The sequence below is a fragment of the Amphiura filiformis genome, chromosome 6 (assembly GCF_039555335.1).
Source record: "Amphiura filiformis chromosome 6, Afil_fr2py, whole genome shotgun sequence".
NCBI lineage: Eukaryota > Metazoa > Echinodermata > Ophiuroidea > Amphilepidida > Amphiuridae > Amphiura > Amphiura filiformis.
The window spans coordinates 17,912,217-17,924,936 of record NC_092633.1 but is presented as its reverse complement, the minus strand read 5'-3'; the positions used below and the strand labels follow the sequence as shown (position 1 = coordinate 17,924,936).

Below are 12,720 nucleotides of genomic sequence, written 5' to 3'. Positions count from 1 at the left end.
CATAGATCTACATAGATTTTAGAACAGGAAGAAGAAAAAACACCATTGAATTAGAACAAGTACAGTGTCATCTTTCACTTGTAGGGATGAAAGCATTCATAATTTCACTCAATGAACTTGCATAATAGGCCTATTCTTATAAGATTTCTTTTGCACTTTGCCAGTGAAATTACATAAATACCAAAACTGATTGCGATAAGCAAATTAAATTGCATAATGAAGTATGAGCATCTTATTCACTGAACCAGCAAAGTCACATAATTTGACATCTGTGTGCCAAGTTCTTGCCACATGTTCAACAGGGGTGTGTATGTCGGAAAGTGCTAAAGGTGTTGGGGTTGTAGAAATTGACCTACCTGGAGCACATGGTCCACTGGTATCACTAGCACCTGTCTCATTACAATAATACCCTGCTTCACAGGGAAGGCAATCACTTGCTTCATCTTGTTTTCTCGATGGATTATAAGTCCCGTTAGAACATGGCTCAGGAATGGCTGTGCCTTCTGGACAGTAGTGACCAACTGGACATTTTATTTCTTGAGGATCACTAGATCCTGATGGACAATAATAGCTTGGTTCACAGCTGTTAGTTGGTTTATTAAGACCGGCTTCATCACAGTATAACCCTGGTGTGCATGGAGTTTGCTGATGAGAACCTTCTGGACAGTAATAGCCTGGCTGACATTCTCCTCCATACATAGATGGCTGTTAAGAGATTTAAAACATTTGTATTAAAGGCCCATTCAGTGATTTGCTCATCCGGACGATCGTAAAAATCATCAAAATTCAGATTTTGGTACCTTTGTAATTGGCATAGATGTGCTAACATAGCCTGCTAGTGGTTCGGTCGAAAGCCGTGTATTTTAGACAAAATAAAGCATTTGCATGATTCTGGACTTTTGATACTGACAGTACAAAAAGTCCGACTCGAGATCGAAAGAAGCTCACTCTCCACGTACCAACACGCGTTATGTATTGTTTCTACTACTTATTACATCAGTAGCTACTATTTTAAACAAAATACACAATTTTAACTGTTTTTCATATTTGAATTGACCGTTAGTTTGCCTCGGTGACCTAACTGACCTTTAATTGCTTATTTTGTTTTCTATTACAAAAATTAAACGTCTGTTTTAAATCAATTTAGACTCTACTTCCCCCGTGTTAGAAACACTGGATTAGGAAGTGTTTCCAGTCGAGTGGAGGCGCACTGTACGAAAATCTCGATTTTCTTGAAGTAGAAAACCTTTCTAAAACTTCTGTTTTTTGACTAATTTGTCGATATATTCAGGGGAAAAGTGGTTTAATGAAATTCTGTAGACTTATTCTTTATTTCTAAGCAACTCTGACAAATTTCCATTTTTTTTAATGTTCCTGTGAAATCACTGAAAGGGCCTTTAAAAGAATCTCACAAGTGGAATTATATTAAATTATATTAAAAGTATATCAATCCAAAAATCTAGTATATAATGATACAATATAAATAATTCAAATTCTTGTAAGAGCTTAAGAGAACAACCCAAACGTTTGATGATGTCCTAGAAATGAAAGTCCTTTCATTAGGGGGAAGGGTAAAAAAAGTCTTATTACAGTTGCAAAAGGTAGTTGAAATATTGAGGGAGGGAGGGAGGGAGGGGTGAGTCTCCTAATGAAAGCCATTATGCCTATAGGATGTCATCAAACTTTTGGGATGTTCCCTTAATATCAATATCAAACTACACCTCAGAACACATACTTAAGTTTATATTCTACTTACTTTGTTGTAGCAATACTCAATACATATTCTTTTTAATAGTATTTTTTAATTATGTCATCAAAATTTTGGTTGCCCTTGCTGTTTTTATGTAGCGAATTTAAATTAAATAATATAACTGAAATATAGTTTGACAAGTATACTTACCATAGATTCATTGGCTTTACCACTACAATACCATCCTGGACTGCATTCCCCAGTAGGGTTGCTATTACCATATCCACCACAGTACATACCAGGTGTACAATCCACACATGCTGCATCACTTTGTTGTACTGTGAGGTTATTAAATGTGCCCGGTGGGCATGGGTTTGCATATGGGTCTGGGGTGTTGAGAGGACAATAGTAGCCTGATGGGCATTCATTAGAGGTGTAGTCAGTAGTATTGGTATAGCAGTAATAGCCTACTGGGCAGTCTTTACAAGTGTCTTGTGTTGTCTCATCATTATAGGTACCAGGTGGACAACCTGAAAACGAATGTTGAATTTGATAAATAGTAGTGGTAATCAATAAACTATGCCGATTTCATAATTAATGAATCAATCAATGATGGACAAAAAATGTGTAATGAAATTAACAAGTCAGTAGAATAGATGAATGGATGAATGAATTCACAGAATAAACAAATGATGGATTGTATGAATACATTAATTAATAATAAAATCAACAAATGAGATCAAGAATAAGTGAATTAATGACCAAAGCATGAGTGAATAAATAATTAGCAATAAATAAGTGAATGAGTAGGTGAGGAAGGAAGAAATACCAAATAAAGGAAGGACATAGGGAGGAATGAATGAATGAATCAAAGGAAATCAACTGACCTTCGGGATAAACTGTTCCTGCCTCACAATAGTGGCCAAGAGGACATGTATGTCCAATGATGGGATGGACAGAGTTAGTTGGACACTGGTTCTCATCAATCATGACAGGATCTGGTTTATCTACTCCTGATATACAGTAATACCCTGGACTACATACATCAGTAGGTTGGGTTAGGTTCACTCCTTGGCAATACATTCCTGCATCACACGGTGTGCAATCTTCAGCAGCTGTCAAACCTGAACAAATGCAATTATGCTCATAATTAGAAATGTGTATTTTGAAACAATGATTTAAAAGATATGTCATCACTAGTCAAAAACAATTTACAGCTAAGGCAACAGAACAAAGTAGTACGGTAGTTGCCAAGTAGGGTTGGTTGGTAAGTTATTAAAAAAAAATTGGAAGAGGCTTAATGATCCTTGAATATCACAGAAAACTTGAAAAATCTGAACAAAAAAAATTAGGCCAGTAAAAATCAGCCCCAAAATCGCCAAAGGTCAAAATAATTGCAACATGAATTCTATTTTCAGAAAATGTTGCTCTTAAGTCTCTATTTTAACATACTCAAAGTCTACCAAAATCAACCTCTGCGAAAGATGTGTAAAATTGACTTTTTCAAAATGGCAGCCAAAATGTCGTAAAATAATAGACAGTTGTGATTTCAATATATATGAGTGTCCATGTGGGAATTGGGTGACATTTCGACCTACAAATGCTCTTATATGCCCTAACCGTTTCATAAATATTTATTTGTCTGCGTAGTTTTTGTCAAAATTTCAAAATGGCCGCCAAATACGTTCATTATGGGTTGTGAATACAGACAGGGCAATCAACTTTTCACCATAGAAGCTGAATCAGAAAATAGTACATAAAGTTATGATCCACATAATTATTATGTGTATCGGATACTTTAGAGTAAATATTTGAATAGTAATTGGATGGACGGTCCTAATATATTATTCAATACAGCGTCGACAAAAATGTCTCCCACAAAGAGCTACAGGGTCGATTCTAAAGACCTATAAATCAGGGGTGATTCGAACAGGTGATTTAATAGTCAGTATGACTGCAATATGACTGTAACTTATTTTTACTGTTCCACTTGAATAATTTTGGGGACGACGATAGACTTCGCCAGGGTCCGGGTCTCTCCCATAGGCTTGAGGATCGCTGATGTTTGATTATGCGCTCTGATTATCAGGCAGGCTTGGGTGTGGCTTCGCCTATTAGGGCTGGTGGCCAGCGTTCGGAGCTGCCACTTGCATACGAGGGAGATACAGCTATACTTCCTCGGGCATTTCCAAGCGTGGCGGTATCCTCAGAGCCTCATAATTTTGGTTCCTCGGCAGCTCCACTCCTGCCTCTCCTGGTGGATAAATCAACTCAGTATGACAGCATGACCGTTGCGTTTTACACCAACAGGGAGGGGGCACCAAAAGTCCCAGCTACCAGCATTTGCAGGGAGACATTGTCCCTCCTTCTGTGGTGTCAATGGAGGTGGTGCGGAGCTTCTGGCCGGGGTTGACTCGCTGATTGCTTGGGGGGATCAGTCCTCATCTCTCTTGTCTAATAGAGTGGCACCTCGCTCAGCAGTATGCATATATCGGTTCATCTTTTAGAGGTTAGATCGTCCCGTCAGAACCATCAGCTTCCGACTTACCTCACCCAGGATTAAGGGCGGTAGGCAGGGACGCCATGCAGGAGAGTTGGGAGGGCATATTCGGCAATGCCTTCCCTCCCATTGCCATGATCCTTCTGGTTCTGCTGAAGGTAGCCAATTCTCGGAACTGATTACTCGTTTTAGCCGCTCCCCTCTGGCCCAAGCAGTGGTGGTTCTCCCGCCTCCTGGACATTCTCGTGGGAGAACCAATCAGTCGTCTATGCCACGTAGATCTTCTCACAGTTCCGCCACGCTACCGGCACCAGGTACAGATGGAGGTGATCAACAACCTCCACCTGACTGTTTGGCGTATTTCCGCCAGTCCGTCCAGACAACGGGCCATTAATATTCGGTTGCTGTGCTTGCTGAAAGGCAAGGCAACAGTCAACTAGACAGAATTACGATTCGCGACTTCGCAGATTCTACAAGTCGCAGATTTCCTTACCACGGGGACTGTATGCCTCGTACCGCTTAAGCCTACAGGACTGCCATTGTAGCAGTTCATCATGACTTGTGGATCTATAACGGTCTTATCGAGTCCATCACTTGCCAACCTCATTAAGAGCATGGTGGCAGAAAGACCCCCAGTTCGCTCCCTGGTTCCAGAATGGGACCTCCTGTTGGTGTTGCAGTATCTACGCAAGGCCTTCGAACGCACGGAAGACCTCTCGCTGCAGGACTTGACACTCAAGACTGTGTTTTTGATGGCAGTTGCCTGCGGTCGACGTTGTCCAGTTATGTACATGCTCTGTCTATAGACGAGCACCACCTACGCTTCACCACCTGGGTAGTCTCTATCCTTCCTCGGGCTGGGTTCCTGGACAAGAACCAGACCATGCCTGTCCTTTACCCAATACCCGATGTGCCTCCCTGATCTGGTTCTCATTGCGGGGTATAAGCGATGAAACGTCACGCTCAGTCAGGGCTCTCAGAGGAACCTTGCGCGTATCAAAGAGATCGTGGGAGGTTAAGTAGAGTAGCTCAATGTTTCCCCTGCTCAGAAGTGAGAGGGAGATACACAAGCGCACAATACTTACCTCTCACGAACTGAGACTGACCCGCGTTTTAGGCATTCCACCCCTCAAGATAGTCATACGTTCATACGTGCACGTAGAGGGTCACAAGAAAGCGTGCGTTGGTGGGGGGGCGATATGTCGTTAGGGTTTGGTGATACTCGGCATCCCCGTTCCTCTGGGGGTGTCAAAACCTTTTTCTGTGATACAGGGAGTTTCTTGTGGTCCCAAACTATCAATTTGTTTTTACGAGTGCTAATCATTTAATTCCATATTTAGTGATGGAATAATGACCGTTCCAGCTATTTTGGCGGCCATTTTGAAAACTTACAAGTGAGAAATGGGGATGAATCTTATTTTAGACCCTCTAAGCATGGCTTGAGACATACGAATCGTGGTACTATTACTAATTAGTGACATATTTTCTATATTTTGTCCATCATTTTAATCATTTTGGAGGCCATGTTGAAAAAAATCGATTTATCCATACTTCGCAGAGGTTGATTTTGGTAGACTTTTAGTATGTTAATAAGGGCACCTATTAGAAATGTTTTCCGCAAAAAAAAATCCATGTTGCAATTTTTTTGACCTTTTCAGCTGATTTTACTGGCCTAATCTGATGTATATTTGAAACATTTGCAATATTTAGTCAAAATCTTGGTGCATTGCCCCATAGAATAGGTTGCTTTTTTGTTTGTTTTTTATACTAAATTTCACACAGAAGTGATCAATGCTAGTCTCTTTGATTCTACATATTTAACCCTGAAATGTCATATCAGACATTCATATTTAGTTATTTGGTGAACTTTAAAAACATGAATACTTATTACATGTACAATTACTGTTTCAAATAGTTAATTGGCACAGATAGGATACATATATTTTCTGAGACACAGACAAATACCAATGTGTGTCCCTGACGGGAAAAATTCAAACTATATCTGTAAATAAAACCTACCATCTTGCATGCCATATGTTCCTGCTGGACAAGGTTGCCAATCATGACCAGTACCATTAGGACAATAGAAACCCTGTGGGCATGGAGTATAGGTACTGCTTGCATCACCCTCTACAACAAGCTCTGGTATGCAGTAATAACCTGAAAGAAACCATATCACCTTGCTTATTAACAAAGTTGTACCGAATAGGGGAACACTTAGGAGCAGTATTTATTTTTCACAATATATAGTTCTAAAACATGTCAAAAATATTATGTGAACTTTACCTCCCAAACATGAAAACAATTCTATTTTCTGAACACACTTGTATCACTTTTCCAACAAATTTGACAATACAATATTAAGAGGTTCATTTACAATCACAAGAATATTACTTGTTTTTATACTACAAAAATATTCACATGCATAATCTGATGTTTTGTTTTGCGATTTAATTTCGGAACTTTAGATACCTTCAGGGCATATTTCACACTCTGCAGCACCCTCAAAGTCCACATACGTCCCTGCAACGCAATCTTGAGGTTCAGCACTGCCTTGTGGGCAGTGTTTGCCTTCTGGACATATTGTATCTCTGGAATGTGTTGAACCACTGGGGCAGTAATAGCCTGCTGAACAGTCATCTGTTGGCTCAGTGAGAGCTGAAACAATGGAACAGTGAGGGTTAACATACTGGTATTGCATAAACAAAACAAACAGTTGACATTCAATCTTAATTATAAAGTCTTGCAGAACTGCAAAGCAGTCTCTATATATCAAGCTACGAGTTTCAAACTGGTTATATTATTTGTTAAGAATTTCATTGAAATCTACCTGCGGGCATGTTATTAAAAGACTGTTTTGTGTATACTTTGAGCATGAGAAAATTTCTGTGCAATAATGTAATTTTTAATGTTTTTATCCGAATAAAATCAAGACTGTGGATTAGTGGATCATTTCTAGTTAAGTCTATAAAGATGATTGAGAAAATTTTATGCAAGTTTAATCCACTTAAAAAATTAAGACCTTATTTATTTCAAAGATTTTTTCAAATTATCAAGATTTCATGAGAGAAAGTATTGGAGGAATACTTTAATTGAAATCCTACACACTATAGTAAAATTACGCTGCATTGTTCAGTGGCTAGACATCAGCTGATCATGTTAGCAGCCAATCAGAGACAGATGTGACATCATGTGACGTACGTAATAATGTATGCTCTCAAAAAGATTTACGGTAATTTACTACAATACCTAATCCCTAACAGCAGACCAAAATATTACTACTATGGCACAAATTTCATGTCCTCACCTAGTCCATTGCAGTAGAAACCTGGAGTACACTGGAAGCATTGAGACTCTGTATCCAAGCCTGTTCCGTTAGAGAATGTTCCATTTGGACATGGGGATGGATCAAATGTAGCCAGCTCACAGTAGTAGCCCTCAGGACAGATATCATTATCAGGTCTGGTGGACCCTTCTACACAATAATAGCCTGGTAGACATGGACCGCTCACAGCATCCAAACCTGTCAAAGTGTTAAATAAGAGAAGAAAAATTTATAATTATAATTATTATAAATTTTACATACTATTTTGCTTTCAAAATTAAGTTTGGTTTTATCTTCATTTAATAACGGGTACCTTGGTATTAGGGCCCTGCAGTGCTTTTGTGTTAAGATTAGTGGTCTTCTCTTTGTATGCAAGGAGGTGATATTTCACCCCCCCCCCACACACACACACCTGCACGTTTTCACCTACAGATGTGGACCCTCTGTAGTTAACAGTGCAACCGTAAACCTCTATGCACTTACACTACACTTCACTATTGAAAACATGGACTTTTGTGGTAAGATATGATATTTAACCGCCAAACTGTGGACCTGGTATTTACTATTACACCTACAATGGGGGACCTATACCCCATATGCAATATTACGGTCTGTAGTGGAATCTGTCACTCTCTTTTGTAGGTAAACATCCACAGTTGCTGTGTGTCCTCACTTTATGAGTGAAATGTCAAAGGTGGATCCATGGTAGTCAGTGAAAACAAATGCACAAACACATGCATACCCTCTTACCAGTTTGATTGCAGAAATATCCTGCAGTACAGTTAAGGCACTGTTCAACTTCAAACAGCTTAACAGTTGGGTTAAACGTTCCCTCTGGACAGGCAAGAGGCTCATCTGATCCTTCTGGACAGTAATGACCAACTGGACACTCGTCGTTAAGTGGAGCTGCATTTCAAACAAATGAAAATTGTATTGTGAATAATGATACATGTATTGAATGCAGAAGAACTATGAAAAAAAATATGATAATTTTCGTTATTTTCTTTTATGCGATGTTTCACAAATCACACAAAACCTGATGGGGTCAAATATTACATTTGTACAGATTAATAAGAGTTAAAGTGTTTTCAACACATTTGATAAAATTACTAGATGATTTGTATTAAAATCATAAACTTACCATAAGTAGGTGTAGTAATATTAGCTCCTTCCCTACAATAGTAGCCACCTGAGCAAGGCCTAGGTGGGTGTGTTAAGCCTGGTTCATCACAAGCCATACCACCTGTACACTGTGTACATGATGCCTCATCGATGATACCTATAGAACAACAATTATGTCAATAATTAAACAGGCATTTATCCAATTTTGATTAGTACTATTATTATCAATGCATACCATCATAAAATCATGATATACAACAAATGTTTAAGGGTACAATGGCAATTTTCGTGTGGTGAAATATGGACTGTTCCATTTAAGAAAATAATTGATAGTAATTGACTGTCCAATCAAATAACAAGACACTTTCGATGAGGTATATAAAAAAATATATATGTCAATATAGGGATCACAAGATATACGATAGATCGTGTCACATATTGTGTTCAAATTGGAAATATTGTTATTCATTATTCATACACTCCTAGATAGTGACAACCAATCAGAGCACATGTTAGTAAATTACTAGCCGTGCATAAGTATTGTATAATTGCACATGGCGTGTACTCCGTGTAGTATGCATAGTGCTTTCGGATGCGTTCATTTTTCTTGCAGGTGGATGCATTTATGTTTGCTTGCATTTTACAACATTTTTAGAGACAATTTTGTTATAAAAATAGCGGAAATCACAGAATTTTTCCTTGTGTATGAAATAGGTCGCGGCTCGTGCATTAGCTGCATCAACATCTCAGTACACATGCATTATTTTGTACAATTTCACTCCCAACAAGTGATACACATTTATTAACTTATTAGCTGTCATACTATTCTGTCATTAATATACGCTCTTCTTCATTTCTCCCAAAATAAACTTTGGGGCACAAATACATAAAGGGTATGACTTTCTTACCTGTAAGATTATTGAATGTTCCACGAGGACATGGGAACTGTTCTGCATATTCTGTGCCATTAGGACAATAGTATCCTTCAGGACAGATATAGGATCCATACCAGACAACAGGTCCTATAGTAGCATTACAGTAGAAGCCCTCCAGACATGTCTTACATGTCCATTCACCAGGAGTGTCTTGGTATGTACCTGTGGAGGAGTGCACAGATTAGAAAATATATAAACAAAATATATGGAGGGTATGCCATGGAAGTCACTCATGACAAGAGTCATTCTCATCTTAAATACAATTCTGTCCTCCAAGAGGCTCCATTGGAAATTCCCCATGATAATACAGTTTAGTTCCGTTCAGTTCAGTTTATTTCACCATTAATCCTAACCCAACTACAATCCCCGAAATATGTCTTGAAACATTAAAGCGTCTTTAGGGGAAAATAAGTCCCCCCACTCCCCCGTGCAATGTTGAAACGTGCAAATGTGTTCAGCGTGTCTCCAAAGTGTCGCAACATTGAATGATGGGGGTGGGGAAGAAAAAGTGTTAATTGATGGCCCAGCTTTCTTCTAATTCCAAATATTCAACATTTTTATCCACATTAAAAATACACTTTTGATTTCATTTAAGATGCCTAAAGCGTTTCAAGGACATATTTCGGGGATTGTCTGAGGCAATCGCAAAAATTAACACCTGATTTTAATCTTTTGGCTATAACTTTAAAACTACTTGATAGAATCACTCCAAATTTTCAATGAATATTAGTTAGTGCATAAGCTATGATGTGGGTATAAAATAAAACAACTAATTGTATCAATTTTGACTATATCGCCCTGCACTACAAGCAGGTTGCACCCATCACCTGTGTATGTCTACAATCATAGATTGAATACAATAGCACTCTTTTCAAACATACTAATCTTACAGATGTGAGTGATCAGCATGATATAGTTCAATGCATAGGTACCGCGTGAAAAAATTTCCATGACTATTTATTAATAGATAGGCTATGATGTGGGCACAAAATAAAACAACTAATCTTTTATTTAGATAGTGGTCAAATAATTCTTTTGTACTGCATCCATTTGCATATCTTCTGGAGCGTGCCTATAGAGGAGATGATTTGAACTAATGACCTTATGTGCAAGCACTCTATAAGTAAATACTTATGAAAACGTATGAAACTTGAGCGTGGGGGGTGTGTGTGGGGAGGGGGTTACACGATAATCGATTATCGATTTTCCTCCACCACCCTCAACCATCCTTAGCGACTAATCATCCTTAGCGACTGCGATTGAACATGACAGTCTGTGATCATCATTTACGTGTTAGGTTTTAGAATTTAATTGAATATTGACAATTAATTGATCATTGATTGTCGGTTATCGACTGTCTATTACCCCCCCCCCCTCCACCAACAACTCAAACACTGCTTAACAACGACATCTACCGGCGTGGCGTGTTAAATAAAGACTGTGATCACGAACTCCTACTACACTAGTGGAAGTTTTGGATGAGAAAACGGACATTTTGATGAGAATCGGCCAAAATGGTGAGAATTTAATTTTCTCATTCTCTTGGATGAGAAACTTCCTGGTGTGTGTGTCAATCATTATTGTCTTATTAAAACTGGTGAGAATTGCTAATCCCCGCCAAATAAACATTATTATTTTCTCATCCAAAAGAATGAGAAAATTAAATTCTCACCATTTTGGCCGTTTCTCATCAAAATGTCCGTTTTCTCATCCAAAACTTCCACTAGTGTTATCTGACAATTGCTATATTGCCCATATTCATGACATTTAAAGATGTCCGGATCTATGTGTGTCTTTATTACAATTAACAAAAACAATCAATTATCATGCCATAGATAAATTAGGGTTTTAAAACTTATTTTCGTGTTTCACAATGTCAATTGTCATGAATATAGAAGAAAAGTTTACTGGTTTGAATAAGTCACACAAAAAAAAAAGAAAAAAAGAAGTGAAACTGTTGGGGCTCGAACCACTAGCCTTTCGTTTCACCGTCTGAAGTACTGTCCATTACACCACGCTGTCATGTTGAAATAATTACGGGATTCCGTGATATATGGGTGCGCATTGCATTCTCGTGATTATGAAAATGGTAAATCTCGACAGACGATTTACATTTGCTAAAATCAGTAAAATGTAAATAATGTTAGAGCTAACAAAACGTAAAATAGTAAAATTAGATGTAGTTTTTAACAAGCTTTCAAACAAAACACTTTACAAATAAAAGTTGACACCAAATCGGCCTAAATTATGAATTTTGTCAACGGTTTACCATTTCTAAATTAAAGAAACTCCTTGGTAAACCGTCAAATCACTATGTGATTCAATGGGACGATTTACAATCGCACTTTACCATTTCACGCAAATAAAATGATCAATTTGAAAGATATCTCTGCATAAGTAGGCCTACTTCATGAGCGTACTAATGCGATTTTTTTTATTGGTTCGTTTGTTTTTTTGGGTTTTTTTTGCTTTGGGGGGAGGGTGTTGATCTGCAAAAGGTGAAAAGGGTCCTTTTTTGACTATATTGCCCTGCACTGCAGCGTTCACGCGATACCTATGCATTGAACTATATCATGCTGATCACTCACATCTGTGAGATTAGTATGTTTGAAAAGAGCGCTATTGTATTCAATTTATGATTGTAGACATACACAGGTGATGGGTGCAACCTGCTTGTAGTGCAGGGCGATATAGTCAAAATTGATACAATTATTTGTTTTATTTTATACCCACATCATAGCTTATGCATTAACTAATATTCATCGAAAATTTGGAGTAATTCTATCAAGTAGTTTTAAAGTTACAGCCAAAAGTTTAAAATCAGATGTTAATTTTAGCGATTGCCTCATACAATCCCCGAAATATGTCTTGAAACATTAAAAGCGTCTTTAGGGAAAATAAGTCCCCCACTCCCCGTGCAATGTTGAAACGTGCAAATGTGTTCAGCGTGTCTCCAAAGTGTCGCAACATTGAATGATGGGGGTGGGGAAGGGAAAAGTGTTAATTGATGGCCCAGCTTTCTTCTAATTCCAAATATTCAACATTTTTATCCACATTAAAAATACACTTTTGATTTCATTTAAGATGCCTAAAGCGTTTCAAGGACATATTTCGGGGATTGTAGGACTCACTAAAGCTCACTATTAAA

At 38.1% G+C, this 12,720-nt stretch overlaps 1 protein-coding gene across 1 annotated transcript in view; it reads right to left on the bottom strand.

Moving 5' to 3' along the window:
- LOC140154381 (uncharacterized) overlaps positions 1-12,720 on the bottom strand; it is a 171,013-nt gene that overhangs the window by 63,612 nt on the left and 94,681 nt on the right. Inside the window, exons 96-104 of the mRNA XM_072176948.1 lie at positions 9,546-9,734; positions 8,657-8,794; positions 8,266-8,421; positions 7,498-7,713; positions 6,663-6,848; positions 6,210-6,350; positions 2,578-2,814; positions 1,901-2,220; positions 357-705 (exon numbers count right to left, since the gene is read on the bottom strand). Of these exons, the coding sequence (XP_072033049.1) occupies positions 357-705; positions 1,901-2,220; positions 2,578-2,814; positions 6,210-6,350; positions 6,663-6,848; positions 7,498-7,713; positions 8,266-8,421; positions 8,657-8,794; positions 9,546-9,734 (1,932 nt within the window). The remainder of the gene's footprint in view (positions 1-356; positions 706-1,900; positions 2,221-2,577; positions 2,815-6,209; positions 6,351-6,662; positions 6,849-7,497; positions 7,714-8,265; positions 8,422-8,656; positions 8,795-9,545; positions 9,735-12,720) is intronic.